At 39.3% G+C, this 18200-nt stretch overlaps 1 protein-coding gene across 6 annotated transcripts in view; it reads left to right on the top strand.

Moving 5' to 3' along the window:
- The window catches only part of csnk1a1 (casein kinase 1, alpha 1), a 69619-nt gene that overhangs the window by 4651 nt on the left and 46768 nt on the right, over positions 1 to 18200 (top strand). For all 6 annotated transcript variants that reach the window (XM_044126783.1, XM_044126784.1, XM_044126785.1 and 3 more), the window contains exon 4: positions 5792 to 5890. In XM_044126783.1, coding sequence (XP_043982718.1) covers positions 5792 to 5890 — 99 coding nt within the window. The remainder of the gene's footprint in view (positions 1 to 5791; positions 5891 to 18200) is intronic.

Consider the following 18200-nt stretch of genomic DNA (forward strand, 5'->3'; position numbering starts at 1 on the left):
TGCGTGACCTGTCAGTTTTTAAGTCTGCGAAGCCACAAAAAAGCTACAAAAACACGGCGACCCCGCCAGAACCGCGCACACTGTAAAAGCTCAGGCGGGATCTTAGAACAATGGGAGGTTCCAACTCTGCTCATCATTTTTAGCTCACAGAAAAAGCAAACTGACCAATAAGATTTATGCTTTGGGGTGCCAACCCACACAGACTCGCACTGAAGTGCACTACATACAAGATGTTTTGGCACAAAAGATCTCTTTCTTCTTTCCACAATTTTGTTAATAGTAAAGAGGGTTGAATGATAAAAAAAAAAAAATACAATAACTTTCCTTTTCTTTTTTTTTATTTAAAGGAAAATTTCACAGTGCTGCTGCTGCAACAATCCATACCGTCACTTGTGGACAATTTAGAATCACACAGAAAAGCTCCAAAAAGGAATCAAACTTAAAACTCTGAACTAAGAACTTCTGATCACATAATAGCAATTAACCATAGCTGCCATGGTAAATTATTACTGATAACTATTGTCAGTAGTCCCTAACTTCCCATCATTAAGGACTTTTGATGATGAGAAGTTAGGCTATTTTCCATGATCTGCATGCGTTCTGTCCTATTCTTGAGTGGAAAGAGCGTCACTGCCAGTACCTATTTGAACCCAGCAGAGATGCGCAGTTTAGTGTATTTAACTTATCATGCAGGGCAGGCCCAAGATTGTGGGAGTCCTTGAGCAGAATTTGACCTAGGAGTCCCTCCAACATCAGAACTACTAACAGCATTTCAACACAAATTTAGTAATTCCTGGGAGAAGGAGGGTAATTTAATTGGCCAATCTAAGAAGCAATCGGTAATAAGTGTAATTTACTGATATATTTGTGAACAAAGAGAGCTCAAAGGCAAAGATTAAACTCACAGCATCAAATGTCACTGTGGTAACTAAACAATCTATCTAGATTGCAAAGTTTCACATTTAAATGGAATGTTTACATTAAATACATTTTCAATGTTTGTGGAACTCTTCCAAATATGATTTTATGCTCCTAGACAAGGCTGAACCGATTCCTCGCATGATTAGAGTACTTTGATTATTAAAATTCCTCGAGGAAAATTTACCTGGCTTGAAGCTTTGTTAATTTATGTTTTATTATTTAGAGCACCGGGTTCCGGCCGGAACATTACTTGCGTTACACGTAGCTCTGACTTCCTTCTCCGAGTTGTTGACAAATGCAAATGTTAGCGGCATAATGTCCAATTGTCAAGTTCGGCCTGTGGGGATTTTATTGATTGATTGATAATGCCAGTGTTTTCATCGTTTATGGGGGAACCAATAAACATCCTTAAAATGACTGGCGCGATGCCTGGAGTACGGCAGGCTTTCTTCTCTGGGAGTTTCTGGTTGAAAGCAAACAGCGGGAAGAGAGCTGCGGGAATATTTATACAGGTGAGTGGATAGACTGAACACGGCGGGCAGCTGAGTAGTTGATGGTTACAGTGTAAGTGTAGCTTTATAAACGAACCGCACAATAAATTTCATATCATCCCGGTCTGAACGAACGGGTGGTGGAGTGCATCGTGGCAGTACATGACTCAGTTTCTGAGTGTGACAAATGAAGATGCCGTAAAAATCCCGTATTGCTCCCGCGTTCTTACTTTCGTCCCCTGGCCTATCGGTCCCTGGACTTGCGTTCGTCTGTCCCCTGGTCCATTTTCTCCCCTAGTCCCTCATCTTACGTTTGTTTGCTCGCCTGCTCCCCACCCCTACCACCTCAAGCCCCCCACTCCAGGGAACATTTTCTGTATTTTCAAACCCAAAGCTTGACAGGTATGTGAGAGTTCATCTTTCAAACTGACTGAAGATGAATACATAATCCAAAAGCTGGAGCATAGACATTTATTATAAGCGTATTTGTGAACCTGCCTCTTTATTATGAAATGGAATAGAATTTCAGATCTTTGTACAACTTTTCTTCAGGTTAACTTAGAAAGTGAGCTATTATGGACCTTACCAAGCTCCGCCCACAACCTACCTAAAAAATCCCATGTGGTCGCAAGTCTCACAAACAAAGCCTTGCGGCGCCTTGTTTCTATGTAAACATGGCGTCTTCCACTTCGACTGATTCTCTGCAGTGTATTTCTGACTCGAGTTGAGATGACATGAACTGAGAAGTTTCTCATCTTTTTTGGATAAGATCAAGATGTTTGAGCTACACGATGCGTCCAACATTGTGCACATCACAGCAAAATGCTTTCTCTCAATGAGAAAAACAGCAGATCCACACACCCTCTACATCAATATAGCTGTGAACAAGATCACTGATGCCTGTTGTTCTTTCAAGGCTGGGTAAGTCAGGCATTCATTTTTGAGGAAAATAACAGTCATGGTCCAAGCTGTCAGTAAAAATGCCATATCTTTTTTTTTTTAATCTTTGTACTTCTCACCTGACAGCTGCCACACATGCTGGAGACCATCTGAACCAAAAAAAAACAACAAAAACTAATCTTGGTCTCATCAGAACATAGGACCTGGTTCCAATAATCCATGTCCATTGTTGACATATCTTCAGCAAACTGTTTGGGGGTTTACCTGTGTAGAGACTTAAGAAGAGGCTTCCTTCTGGGGTGACAGCCAGGCAGACCAATCTGCTGTAGTGTGCTGCACATTGTTTGAGTACCGATAAGCTGACCTCACACCTCTTCAATCTTTGCAGCAATGCTGACAGCACACCTGTGCCTGTCTTTCAAAAACAGCATTTGGATGTGATGCTGAGCACATGCACTCAGCTTCTTTGGACGACCAACACGACGTCTGTTCTGATTAGAGCCTGCTCTTTTAAAATGCTGGATGATCTTGGCCACTGTGCTGCAGCTCAGTTTCAGGGTACAATCATCTTGTAGCCTTGGCTGTCTTCATGTAGCGCAACAATTCTTCTTTTAAGATCCTCAGAGAGTTCTTTGCCATGAGGCGCCATGTTGGAACTTTCAGTGACAAGTATGAGAGAGTGTGAGAGCTGTACTACAAAACTGAACAGACCTGCTCCCTATGCACACCTGTACCCTAGTGACACTAATTTGTCACATGACATTTTGGAGGGAAAATGACAAGCAGTGCTCAGTTTGGACTTTTAGAGGTGTAGTCTTTTAGGGATGTACTCGCTTTTGTTGCCAGCGGTTTAGACATTAATGGCTGTATATGTTGAGTTATTTTGAGAGAATAAATTTTTACTGTTGTATAAACTGCACACATTACTTTTAATTTTATGAAGGCGTCATTTCGTCAGTCTTGTCCCATGAAAAAGTATACTTGAAAATCTCCAGGAATGTCAGGGGTGTACTCACTTTTGTGATGCACTGCATTTTGCAATTTTTCCAGCTATCTTTTATCTGGGGTAGATCCTCTCTAAGTTCTGGAGTGGCCCACTGGTGTTCCCCTGAAGGTTTGCAGCCTCTCTTTGTAGTTGGTACCCTTGCCAGCTTTAAATACGCCCATCATTGCTCGTCGTTCCGCTCTACTCCGGGGCAGCTGCTGTACCTGACTCATGAGCATCTCTGGAGGTTTGATGGTTGTCACTGTGAAGCCTTGTCTCAGCAGGCCTTGTGATGACTCTTCTACCTTGTTGTAAGTTGTTGTATTACAACCTACGACAAGGTAGGTTGTTGTACCACAGACCCTTTTCCCCACGCAGCTTCAGAGGAGAGGGTCTGGAAGTGGACGCTATGTTCTTTCAATAATTTGCGGACTTCTGTATATTCCCTACGTTTTTTTAGTTACGATAGGTGGATAGTAGTGACCCAAGTTATGTGGTTTTCTTACCTGGTAAACCCCTGCCCCCGCCAGGCTTTGCGGAGTATTGTCTCTTTAGTTCTGAAACTTTAGAACTTAATTATCATAGAAATGGCGGCCCCACTGACTGATGAGCTCTTTCAAACTAGAGGTTGGGGATCTCATCATTTAACTCAAGACCTTCACAGAGTAAAGTTTCTATAAATGAGATCATCATTGTCCATTCCTACTCAGGTCCCTTGGGTATCCCTTACATCTTTTGGGTTTTGCGTCTGGAGAGACTCTCCAGATCCAGCAATTATTCCTCCATCTTGGCGTGTGGCTTTAGCATAGCCGTGATGACTTCTTCCATATTTTGGATCTTTTCCTCTGCCATCTTAATATACATGGAAGTTGAGCTTGGTGCTTTATTATTAAATTGAATATAATTTCAGACTTCTGTACCATTTTTGTCCAGGTTAACTTCAAAAGTGAGCTATTATAGCTACAGATTAATTTTCTTCTTCTTTCTCTTCCGTCTTTTTTCCTTTTCGGGATCGCTACCCCTAAAATGACAGCGAGTCATCCGTTTCCATGTAACCCTATCTCCACATCTTCTCTCACACTAACTATCTTCATGTCCTCGTTCACTCCATCCATAAATCTCCTCTTTGGTCTTCCTCTGGGTCTCTTGCCTGGCAGGTCCATCCTCGGCATCCTTCTAATAATTTATTCACTGTCTCTCCTCTGTACATGTCCAAACTGTCTTGTACACCTTTCCTTTCATTCTCGCTGATGCTCTTTTATCGGACATCACAGCTGACACTCCACTTGCTCCAACTTGTTTGGACACGTTTCTTCACTACTTTTTCACACTCGCCGTTCTTCTGGACTGTTGACCTAAAAACTTTCACCTTCTTTATTTCTGTTCCCTGTAACCTCATGTCTCCACTTGGGTCCCTCTCATTCACACACGTGTTCTGTCTTGCTATGGCTAACCTTCATTCCTCTCCTTTCCAGGGCACGTCTTCATCTCTCAAGATTTTCCTTCACCTGTTCTCTGCTCTCAACACAGATCACAATGTCATCTGCAAACATCATAGTCCATGGAGATTCTTTTCTAACCTCATCTGTCAACCTGTCATCACCACAGCAAATAGGAAAGGGTTCAGAGCTGATCCTTGGTGAACGCTGACTTTTCTGTCCCTCCTACAGCACACCTCACCACAATCTTACAGCTATCATACATGTCACCACTGTAAGATATCCATACTTCCTCAGGCAGTACCACAGCTCCTCTCTTGGAATCCTGGCATATGCTTTCTCTAAATCTACAAAAACACAGTGCAGCTCCAAAAGAAAAATAATTGTTAGGGATGCACAAATCTAAAAATTGTTCCTGACATTGATCTCTGATCTCGATTAAGTTCAGTGTAGTGAGCTGCATACCATTTTGTAGAAAATCACAATTGCTGACTGGATTGGTAAACCAAAGGCATCTGATGCTCAGCCAGAAATATTTAAACATTTTTTTGTTGTGATGCTCATTTTATTATTTGTTGGATTTTGAAAAAAATAAAGTCAAATTTCAGGAGTGGTTAACAGCTTTATCTAAATAGTTTCACATTAAAAAAAATCTTGTATGCCAGAATATGCATAGCAAAAAAAAAAAAAGAAAATCTCATCTGAATTTTTTTCCATTAGATTTGGGTCAAAATGAAATGTGGGTTTGAGTCCATCAGAACCACAACCTCATGGTTCTTCGTTGCTAAGTGTCGCTGCAAATGTCAGTCGTTCACAGCTGCTGGGCTCATGGCCCACCCACTCTCCCACAGTAGGGAGGAAAAACTCACCACTGCACTGAACCACACATTAACCAGTTACAGTGAGACTTGCCAGTGGAGAAGCTCCTTAATAAATCAGACAGGTTCTGAGCCAGTAGTTTCCTAACAATTTCTGTAAGTAGTTCTGTAATAACTGAATGGTAAGCAACTCATGTGCTTTCCCCCCACTCCCCTTTTGTTGTTGTTTTTCCCCAGATGATCAGCAGAATTGAGTATGTACACACAAAGAACTTCATCCATAGAGACATCAAACCGGACAACTTTCTCATGGGTATTGGCCGTCACTGTAACAAGGTAAGGTCTTTGTAGCTTCTGTACATATTTTTAAATATGGCACATAAAGACCTGCTTAGAGCTTGTGATAAAAAGGTGAATTGAAATATTTGTCTTAATTGTTAATTTAATTTAATTTAATTTATCTTCATGTGTAGTTTTTGTAGGACTATGTGGTGTCATAACTTTAATGTGGGCTGACAGCATTAGAGAGACTGCATGATGTCAACTTAATGTCACACTGGGGTCAGGCCTATAAATATGCCAATTAAGTGATTAGAAAGACACCCTGACAATTGTTAAAGACTAAATACAGAAAATAAGACTAACAGAGCAAATGCTGTTCTGCAATTCAGAATTCAGAACTTTTAGCAAACCTTTCACTGAATAAAAATAAAGCAACCATATGAAAAAAAAACTGATTGTGTATGATGTCATCAGACTTTATCTTTTAACTAGCAGCTGAAAAACAGGAATCAAAGACAACTTTTAAAGCAAGATTTATTAGGAGGATAATAAACAATCAACAGTATTAAAGAAATGAGTCATTAAAGGTATTTATGGGTTGTGGGGGAGATGATTAGCTGTAAGTGGCATATTTACTTAAATTAAAATTATTAATTATTCTTGTAGTAATCTGATTTTATTGCTGAAGCTTAGATTTTTGTTTTTGTTTTAGATTTGATCAAAAACAGAATTTTGCATTTTTATTCTTGTCGCTCAGGTTTTGATTTGCTGCAATGAACTCATTGAGAGCTCCTGACAAAAGCTATCAATGAAAAAAGGGGTTCTTTTCACTGTTTCAACAGCACTGTTTCAAACTCTGGAATTTCCAATCATGGCGAAAACACAAAGAATTGGTAGTGAGTGAGAACTAGCAGCAGTAAAGGACGGGAACCTGCTTGGTCAAACACATCTCTTGAACGCGTCTGCTAAGTCAAGCACAAAGTTAAGCTTTGAATCAGCTATTTTTATGAAAACTAGAGCAGGGATGCTCTAGAGCAAGGGTGGTCCTGAGTAATCAGCAAGCGCTGCATTGAGCACTTCTCAAACACTGCAGTCAGTTGTCTGTCCTGCAGTGTACCATCCCCAACATTCAGAGCAGAACAGACCCATTCTACTCCATGTCCACATTGCAAAAAACAAAACAAAAACAAAATCATATTTGGAAAGCTGAGTAATGCTATGATCAAACCTGCAGCCACTCTCACTATTCTATCTCCTGACACACCATTGGGCAGAGCAGTGTGTCCGAATGAGATGGTTTTATTCTCAAATCCCGTTCCAAGCGATGAAAAGCCATACCATTCTAAACAAATCGGAGAATTCCACTGCTTTGGCACTGTTTGACCGAAGGAGGAGTACTGAGATAGTTTTATGAAAGATTATGCGGAATTTAACAAATTTACATGGCTTTTTGACAGAGTTGAAAATTGACACCTGCCAGTGGCCAAATGCGGGTAAAAGTCTAAAGTGGCGTGTAAATTGGAGCAACGCACCCCCTATCGTGGCAGGTTAACAATTTGAACTGAAAAGAAAAAAAAAACCAAAACAAAAGCTGCATTCTGTTTGAACTCGTGTCCAGGGGAGGACTACAGTCTGGACTACAGACTGATGCACATACTACGGGACGGACCAAGAGTGTCATGATTTAACAAAAAAAATATATATAAAATTCACATATAATTTTTATTGACCGCGGGCAGCCCATTAGTTGATTTCATTGACAGACCAATGTCTGTCAATGAAATCAACTAATGGGCTGATTTCATTGACAGGACTGAGGGATTTCCAAAGAAATCCCTCAGTCCTCCTTGGCCCTCCCCTCTCCATTGATGTTATAAATTGCGCCATTTCAGCTGACCATTGTCTGAGAACAGTGAGCGGATATGAGACGAGGAGGGTCAGAAAAACTACGACAACTAAAGCTAAAATGCGCATTAGCCCATTCAGAAAAATGTGTCAAACTAACTGATATGTTAATTACCACACAGTAACGTCACAGAGGGTGCTACCCTAAAGGGGGGGAGGAAGAAAGCTAACGTGGGTGGGGGGAGGGATATAAAATACAGGAGGTAATATCTAGTAGTTTCCTGGAAAAAACGGGAGACTTGACAGGTATGGGGACAACAGAGCAATGTTGACGGCCCGTAGAATTAATAATGAACACATTTTGAGATGTTTTCAGTAATAAGAATAGTTGTGAATTTCAATAGAAAACGTAATAAGTAAGGAACAACAAACAGAACCGCTATTGATACCATTTAAGAATATTTAAAAAATAACTAGATACATCTTCAGTAAATACTATCTGGGGGAGTTGTAGAAAAATGTGGAAATGTTCAACATAGGAAATAATTGCAAGAATGTCAGGGTTGTGCAGTTAAATTTGCTGTTAGTAATTACTTCAAGTGAACTTATTACATTACACCTCTGTAAAGGTATCCATCCTTTCTTTATGTTAAAGTAGTCTGTATACGTACATAAGTACGGTAAACCTATTGTCAGTAAATCGGTTTGCATAAGAGTTGAGAATAAATCATATATTTTTTGTCATTTGCTTGTACTGGTCGGGTTTGTAATTGAAAGAAAAATAGTGGCTGGTGAAATGTCTGAGTGGCCTGTAAAACATTTTTAATTTCCACCCTTGCTTATTGGATACTTTAGTAACAAAACGGGAAAACATCGATAGTACAGTGAGTAGTGAGAGCTGCCGTGAGCCCCTCCCACTTCTGCAGCAGGCTGCAGTACAGTAGAGAGGAGAACCTTTCCTTTCCGTTTGTACATTGTAATGGTGTAACTGACAATATTCATGCATTAAAAACATCATGTCTAAACTAATATTACCATGTTATGTAACAAACAAAAATCAAACTTGCCTTTACGGGCTCGTATGAAATGCATTCATTTTTTAAGCGATTTAGCACTCAGAACCTTGAACTTTAATGTCAATTTCTGCCTTGGTGAAATAATGAGCTGATGAATGACTCATTAGAAATGTTTTGCCTGTCTTCTTTGCCTTAATGTTGACTGGTAATGCAACGATGCCTCACTAAATGTCACAGGTAATACAGTGACCATCACCATATAACCGTATTTGTCAGAGGTTTGCGCTACTCCTGCATGGGGGTGGAGTGAGCTTGTCTAATTTAGAATAGACTCTACAGTAGAGGCTGGGGTTACGTTATGCATCCATTAAATGGAGCTGCGCTAAAGGAAATGTCAACAAAACAGTCCGATAGGTCAGTCAAACTTTATTAATAGATTACAAACCAGCATTCTGACAGCTGGTTTGTCCGTTCATTCCCAAAATGAATTAACAGCTGTTTTATCATTTTCCCTGAGGTAAAGTCAGTGACGTGGTAACATGTAGTGCAACATTTATCTCACATAGTGGAGGGGAACTTTTCCTCGATTCAATAAACACGTAAAAAACAGTCTGATACTGTTACGGTAAATCAAACGTTAGTGCAATCACTATATAGTAACACTCTAAATAGTGCAAAGCAATAACAATATATCAATAACTCAACGTTGTTCAAATGTTAATGTCCATATTCACAATATGACCAACCTTGTTGAGCTGTAAACACACAAAATAAACATGTAAAGCTCACTTTATTAATTTATTCCTCATCCACGAATCTCTCGAATTCTTCTTCTTCAGTGTCCGAATTAAACAGTTGGGCAAATACGGCATCCAACATGCCCGGCTCCGTCTCGTCAAAGTCATCATTAATGGAGTCAGTGTTGCTGCTGTTTAGCAGTTCAGTGACAATTCCTGTCTTCCTGAAAGCTCGGACCACAGTTGAGAATGACATATCAGCCCAGGCATTTACGATCCACTGGCAGATAGTGGCGTATGTCGTCGGCGCTGTCTCCCCGTCTTGATGAACGTGTGTTCGCCTTCCACTGTTCCCAGGCAGTTCGCAGTCTAAATTTGAATGCCCTGTGACACCAATATCTAGCGGCTGGAGTTCTTCTTCTTCTACGGGGTAAAATGAAATCGGCTTACCGTAGTTGCGAGACCTGTTGTGGCTCAATATTGGTCCATATATAAGGCGTACCGGATTATAAGGCGCACTGTGGGCTTTTGAGAAAATTAATGGTTTTTAGATGCGCCTTATAGTGTGGAAAATACGGTACTCTGATTCATACAAGTCTAAACCTGTTTAATGACACAGAACAACATGATGGTAAATCCTTCTCTAAACACTAACTGCTGGCTAGTGCATGTTGGAGTGGCTTAATGGTGACTTTTAATCCTTTCCTGTTTGCAAACGATTGGCTCTATATCACATATGCATCTTCCGATTTGCAACCAAACTCGATATGATTGACTTTTAACCTCTAAAGAGGCCAATAGCATTAAATTGTGATTTGACCCCACTGTGCCCCCAGATTATTCCAAGGTCAAGAAAATACATCAACAAAATTGTATTAGATTTTTTATTTTTATTTTTTTATGTATTATCAAGGAGCACTGCTCAACATATTGAGTTGTGTTGCGTAGTAGACTGGTTCGGTGTCTGCGTGAGATTGACGTTTTTGCTGAAGGTCCTGCGGTCGCCATTAAGCCTGAGCAGCACTGAGCTGTGAGGGTCACAAACGCTGCTTGCTCCTTCACTTGTTTAATGTACTCCAAGTATTATGAACTTACATTTTACATGATAATGCAATGTTGTCTTACAGCAACAGATGCTCAAACTTAACACAAATAACATTGCCAAAAACCTAAAGGTAGTGATGCATTTATATTTGTGTGTAAATGTCTGCCATGGGAATTCTTCAACATGTCTGCTGACAACTGTGCCTCACCAAATGTCTCAGGTAACACAGTGATGCTGCAAGATGGCAGTCATCCTGCTGCTGCCTAGCAAATGTCTATTTCAAATAAAGTTATGTTGTTGACATGATCCCAGTAGAGTGCAAACCTAAGAACGGCCAACATCCTGGACAGAACCCTCTGGCTCTGAGGCTTCTGATAGAAGGCTGAGCTTGAAGTAGAAGTATACAATTGGCTAGATAAGTTAGGTCAAGATAAAAATAGCCATTGTTTGGCAGGTTAATGTGACTGATTCCAAATGATGTCATGTTTGCTCATTAATAGTCGCGAGTGTTCTAGGATGTCCAATTACAAACAGAATGACAACATCTGTAATGGGTACAACACTGGAAGATGACATCGGTCCAGGTGCTTCATTTCAACATTGGGTGGGGCAAAATGTTGACTTATCAATTCATTGCAATTAGTGATGTGCCAATTGAGTGGCCACCGATCATAATCATCTGATTTTCGTGAAAAAGTTATGATTGCTGATCATTCTTGTTGCCAGTCACAAAATGGGTCACTTGTATCTCATACTTCGCAGCCTGCAGAGGCCCCATGTGCAACACATGTCCCCCTTTCCTTCACATTGTGCATGGCAGCAATGTCATGTGGATCTTTAATGTTTTCAGAGTGAATGGGGATTTTTGGGTCTTCTGACTGAAAAATACCTTGTGGGTAAAACACTTTAAATTGCATCGACACACTGAATTTCATGTCATTTGACTTTAGAGCAAAGGAGATCAGGCTTTTTCTGTTGCTGTTACTGTTTGTATTCTCTGGAATAATCTACCTTTCCAGATCCCCACAACCAGAATCATTTTAAATCGCTTCTTAAAACTTATTTTTATTCGGTGGCATGTAATTGAGGCTTGACACTGTAACTTTTCCATTGTGATGTTTTATTTTTATTTTATTTACTTATTATTGTTGTTATTTTTTGTATTTTTTTTTCTTTCTCTTTTCATCAACTTATTCCATTATTTTTGTACAGCACTCTGGTGCAGTTTTAAACCTGTTTTCAAAAGTGATATATAAATAAATTTGACAATGACATATTTTGATCAAACACTGCTATTCCTGCATGAGACCTGTACAGAGTTCAAGCAGAATTGGTGAAAATAACGTTCCTATTGGAAATGAATGATTTTTAGAAATTGTCATAATTTTATTTTATATATATATATATATATAAAATAAAAAGCAACAATTACCCCAGGTTGTTACACGCAAACAGAAATGTAAACCAAAAAGGTCAGAACAACTTTCAAACTGGGAATTTTCAATACCATGTGAACTCAGCCCAGCTTGTCAGTAAACCAAGACCGTAAAGGTTGTAGTTTGGATTCTCTTCATGGTTTTGGAAAGGAAGATGAACTGCTGGCTTTGCAGCAGTATTCAAAGCATTTTAAGACCCCCACAGTGCTAAAGATGATAGCAACAAACCAGTCTTAAGGAAACCACCGCAACTCAAGTCCACTGGTGAACCTTCTGTGGAAACAAAAAAATATGCCTGAGAGAATACAAGAGCTGAAATGATTAAAGATCTCATAACAGAAATGATGACACTCCACTATCAGCTCTCCACCTTTTTTTCTTTTCTTTTTGTCTTTTTTTTAACTTTATTTTTTCTTTTCGGCAGTTTTAGAAATATACTTGCATTGAAAATTCAGACCCCCTCTAACACAAATTACAGAGTGTCTAGTTGGACAAGAGCAATTAAATAGTAGTAATAATACAATAATAAAGCTTAAAACCAAATGTGAGTACATTCAGTCGACAGAAAAGATGTAATTACATTGATCATACATTTGAGGCCAAGCTCCGATGATGTTCCATTTCTTCCAATATTTATTGTATTTATAAGCAGCAAGTCTTAATGAAAATGTCCGTCTCTCCATTGCATGCATTTCCTTAATTATTTCCTTCCAGTCCATTGATGATGGTGGCTTCACATCAAGCCACTTGTGAGTTATAGCTTGCATTAGCTTTGCACCCGCTAGTAACCCTAAAAGAAGACATCTACGCAACTTCTTCATTCCCTGGGGTAAGCTACCAAAGTAGACCACAATACAATCACAGGATAAGTCCATCATAGTATTGATTTCTTTCTTAGTACATTTCCCAAAAGACCTGGAAATGTCCTGCAAACACATTCCCACAGTTCTTCCAACATTTTGCCTTTTCAGGGACATTACATTTGTTTACTTTTAAAGTTAGGGTTAACAAAAAAAAGCGTACCAGGCTTTTCCAAGAAAATTTCATCCAGAGTCCAGAACTTGAGGCGTGAATCACAGAGTTGCATATATTTTAACCATCATCAGTTACTGTTGTTTTGGGATCATTTTGCCATTTAACCTTAATGTGTTTTGTGTTAAATCGTCTCATTTGTAGATATGAATATAGTCTGGATATTGATTTTTTTATTTTTTTTTAATTTATTTATGCATTTTTATTTTTGGGGAGCAGTTCTTCGGTTGCATGATTCAAATAGGATTTTAATTAGTCCTCCAAAATCTGTATATTCTTATTGTAATCTTGTCTTAGGCGGAGGTCACATTTTTCCAGGTTTTAGTTGTATTGAAGTTATTTAAATCTATTTAATGTTTGTAATGTTACAGTAATTTGTTGTAACTTTTTGTGACCACTGTGTGAATCTCTTATCCACACGTGCAGTGAGACAATCTTTCATAAGTGGGTCATCCAATTGTTGCTTGCTTTAATACTTTATGTTATGTGTCCAATGATACTTTTATCCACACATCTTTTGCACATCGTCCAAATCTACAAATTATGGATCTGGTCAACCGGTCTCTCAGTGATATTGATAAAATTTTCTCAACAAGAAGACGGGGCACAGGAGAGCCTCTTGTCCTGTGGGGACATACCCGGCAGATACACCCTGGATTTTAATTTGACACTTTGTGTTAGACCCTGGCATATTGGGCTGGCTACAGAACACTGAGACTGCTATGCAAGTGTGGGACAGAAACACAAGTTGGATATGTGTTTTGCTGAGACTCACAGCCCTGCTGAGAGGACTCTAATACTCCCTAACAGGATGGAATCAATCTTGGAGAGGTTGCTAGCTATGGTTCAGTGGAACGGCCACACTAATTTGAGTAATTGGGATGAACTGAGTTGTATCAGTGAGACTTTAGGGGAGATTGAAATTTAAAATCTACCTGACCTAAAACATTCTTTACCTGAATTTACTTTCCTGTGTTATCCTTGGAAGAGCTGCATACTTCAAATATCCTCAAAGATATGTAAACATAACACTCCTTCCCACCTCACCCCCTCCTCTTATCCATGTTACTGTGGAGGTGGGCACTCCCAAGGACATGCTGGTAGATAACACCATCATATCGGATGCATGCCAGGAGACTGAGCTTCACGAATCATGGCCATATGCATGCGCTATGCACAAACACAGCAAGCACATACACTCATTGACATCACTGCCTTCCAGCCACGTCTTTTTGTCTGAATGTTACTACACCATGTTCCAAATTATTATGCAAATTGGATTTAAAGTTCATGAAAATTACATTTTTTTGTTGTGCTATTAAATTAAATGGTATTGTGTGTCAGGGCTCTTTGATTCACTATAATTATTTCAGAGAACTGGATTGATTAGTTTGTCTGGTGAGCTCAATTAAAGAAAATCTACTTAAGAAGGATGTTCCACATTATTAAGCAGGCCACAGGTTTCAAGCAATATGGGAAAAAGAAAGGATCTCTGCTGCCGAAAATCATCAGATAGTGTAGTGCCGAATGACAAGATATGAAAACAATAGATATTTAACAAAACCTGCAGCGTTTTCGTGCTGTGAAGAGATTTGTGGCTGATTCAGAACAAAGATGGGTTTGTACAGATAAAGGCCTCATGAGGAAGGTTTTGGTTCATTCAAATTCATCGGATTAAGTGAGCAGCTGTTAAAATGCCCTTATAAAGCAGCAAACAGTTATTTGAAGCTGCTGCTGCCTCTGGAACCTCAAGGTGGAGGATCCTCCAGAAACTTGCGTAGCATGAACCTACTATTGGGCCCCTAACCAGTGCTTACAAGCAGAAATGGTCGCAGTGGGCCCAGCGGTACATGAAGATTCATTTTCAAACGGACTTGTTCACTGATGACTGCTGTGTAGCCCTGGTTGGTCCAGATGGACACTGTGGTGGATTGGTGGTGGATGGCCACCATGTCCCAACACGGCTGTGACGTCAGCAAGGAGGCGGTGGAGTCATTTTTTGGACCGAAATCATGGGGAGAGGACTGGTCAGCCCCGAAGGTGTGAAAATGACCTCAGCAAAGTATATGGACTTTCTGACTGATCACTTTCTTTCATGGTTCAAAAAGAAGAGCTGTACCTTCAGTAGCAAAATCATCTTCATGCATGACAATGCATCATCTCATGCTGCCACTTTGTCATTGGCTGCTTTGGAGATAAAAGTGAAGAAACTCATGGTGTGGTCACCATCCTCCTTTGACCTCTGATCTCAACCCTATTGAGAACCTTTGGAGTTTACAGAAGATTTGAGGCTGGAATGCAGTTCATATCAAAACAGCAGCTCTGGGAAGGTATTCTGACATCCTGCAAAGAAATTTGAGCAGAAACTATCCACAAACTCACAAGTTCAATGGATGCAAGAATTGTGCTGTGATGTCAAAGAAGGGGTTGTATGTTAACATGTAACTCGGTGTGTTGAGATGTTTTTGACTGAAATAGCTTTTGATTTTAGTACATGTGATCACTTAATGCTGCACATTCAAAGAATGACTGTTTGCAGTTCTTTATAATTCATAAAATATTTTAAAAAATCTGCTGTGCATAATAATTTGGAACAGTGCATTTTGAGAATTTTATATTTGAAAAATAAATACTGTTCTCATAGGGAGCTTTGTTCAGTAAAATTTTATTTATACTGTAATAGTTTATGACTCGAGAATTATTCTGACCTTCATTTGCATTGACCATTTAAGAAAATCTGAGAAAATATCACTTTCATAATAATTTGGAGCACGGTGTTTATGCATACTTCCCTTATGTGTCCTTTACTCATTTTACTTTACTTGTTAGAAACAGTAGAGTACTCACTATTAAACCAGAAAAGGAATTGGAACAAACTTCGAATCCAGCCACTCTGAACAGGAATGGAGTACTTGTACCTATCTAACAACCCAGATCAGGAGTATCTAGTTTATTTACTTTGTATCAACATTATTAGATTCTTTTTCTTCTTTTGCTCTTTCCTTTTTGTTTGTTTTTCCTTTTAATTCTTGTAAAGCACTTTGAATTGCCTTGTTGCATTTATGGAGGTGCTGATTTAAATTTAGATTAAAGAGAAGTGCAAATAATCGATATTCATTTTAATTGTACTTTTTTGATCTGTTGTTTTTTAAGACTATAATTGTGGGTTTAGATAGCATTTCACTATTAATGTTTTCTCGTAACACATAATTACCCAGCAATAATTTTACATTTTCTGTCAACTCAACATCCTTTAATACAAAAATATGGTGGACCACCTTGATGCCCTGACCGCTGGGCTTAGCAAGGTTTCTGGGGGAAACCCTGGTTTTGGATGTGTGGGTTGCGACTCTGTTGGAAGTCGTGATTGATAATCATGATGAACTAAAACACCAGGTGGGATTGCTTCCTTTCATCTCTCACATACCCCTTCCTCCCCCCTGAAAGAAAAACAAAAAACTAAATTGAACACTGTGGCTCACAAAGCTGAATTAAGTTATGCTACATAGTTTATGTTCTTGTACTGTACACATCACTATAAACATTTTGAACTTGGCTCACATACCTAGCATGAACTAGTTCCTATACACTACACACATTTCTCTATCTCTCCTATGTCGGTAGATAGGTTTCCAAACATTCGTGCGTGCATCGTCAGCTCCGTTAACACCAGTATTTCAGTGTAGACTACCTCTTCTACAGGCTTCAACAGGCAGCCTGTTGATTAATTTGAGCACTGTTGCCATTTAGTGACCGGAGGCTTATTTATTATTCAAGCGTGAATAAAGAGGACAATTGTAAAGTCCTGTTCTCATGCCCATAGGCAGGATGCTCACATCTCCCCTGACACCTCGCCACTATCCCCAGGGGTGTGTGCGCCACTCTGTTTGAGAAGTATTGTTGTACGTCCACATGGTAGAGCTAGCCTTGCTTCCATGAGTAGTTTTTTTTTTGCTAGCTTTAGCTTTAACATGGCTTTTTTTTTTACTCTTCATGGATTATGTTACTCCAGGTCAGTGTTTCTCAATTCCAGTCCTCAGGCCCCCCTGCCCTGCATGTTTTAGGTGTTTCCTTCTGCCACACCTGGATTGAATCTTTGGGTGATTAACAGGCTCCTGCAGTACTTGGTGGCTGCAGAAGACGTCATGCAATCATTTGAACCAGCTGTTCTGGTGTAGAGGCACATCTAAAACGTGCAGAGCAGGGGGGCCTGAGGACTGGAATTGAGAAGCACTGCTGTAGGTTAACATGCTAGTGCTAGTCTAGATTCTGTCTTTAGTAATTTAGCTAATTTTAGACTTTTAGCAAATTTTACATTATCAAATATTGTGACCTTAAAGTTTAGTTCTGTAAGTACTGTTTTGCACCAGTTTCCACTACTTTTTACTTCTTTTGGGATTTTGCGTTGTCTTCAAGTTTCCATTCCTCAACAGTTTGTTTTTCATTGCTTTGTTCCGCTGCTTCTGCTTATTTCTTATATTTCTGCAAATCTTCTGCAGTTATCTTAAAATGCTTCTTCAATTTTCGCCCAAAAAATTTGACTTGCACTATTCACAGTGCTTTTTTGCAGGAAATGCAAATTTAATATGTAGCCAACAACGGGAATCAACCCATTTAAAGCTAAAACTCAGCTTCATACAAACATAAACTTGCTAGCACCAGGGGGTCCCCGAGAGCAATTTCTTTTTTATTTTTTGCTCTTATAAAAATCATCTCTCCGTACATTGCCAAATATGTATTTTGTAAAAAGAAATGACAACTTAATAATGTAAAGGTGTGTTTTTGCTAATACAATCACAAAGAAATCATTACAAAAAATAAACGAAAAAAATCAGTTTCACTTAAGGAGCCCAAGTGGCCCTAAGCTTTTGCATTAGTTCATTTAAAAGTGGACTTAATATGTTGTATGCTCAGCTCAGCTAGGTACCTAACTGGCTAGCTTGAATTTTTGACTTACATTTTTAACATCATGGTTTTGCAAAGACCTTGTGTTTATGCTCTGGCTTGTGGTATGGAGTTATTGGCAGACTTATAGTTTGGTTTGTTACATCAACTGATTTGGATTAGCATTGTTTTCAAAAAACGGTTTGTTGATGGCATCATTTGCCGTTGTAAGAGTTTGAGGCAGTACAGAGCTCCTCCTGGACTTCTCACCTTGTAGACAGTTAGAATAGAGCTGTTGGATGAAAAGGTGTTGTTGCAAAGTTATTTTTGGTGTAGACATTGGATGCTAAATGTACTGTCAAAGTCATT

Source organism: Gambusia affinis, linkage group LG09, assembly GCF_019740435.1.
Source record: "Gambusia affinis linkage group LG09, SWU_Gaff_1.0, whole genome shotgun sequence".
Lineage (NCBI taxonomy): Eukaryota > Metazoa > Chordata > Actinopteri > Cyprinodontiformes > Poeciliidae > Gambusia > Gambusia affinis.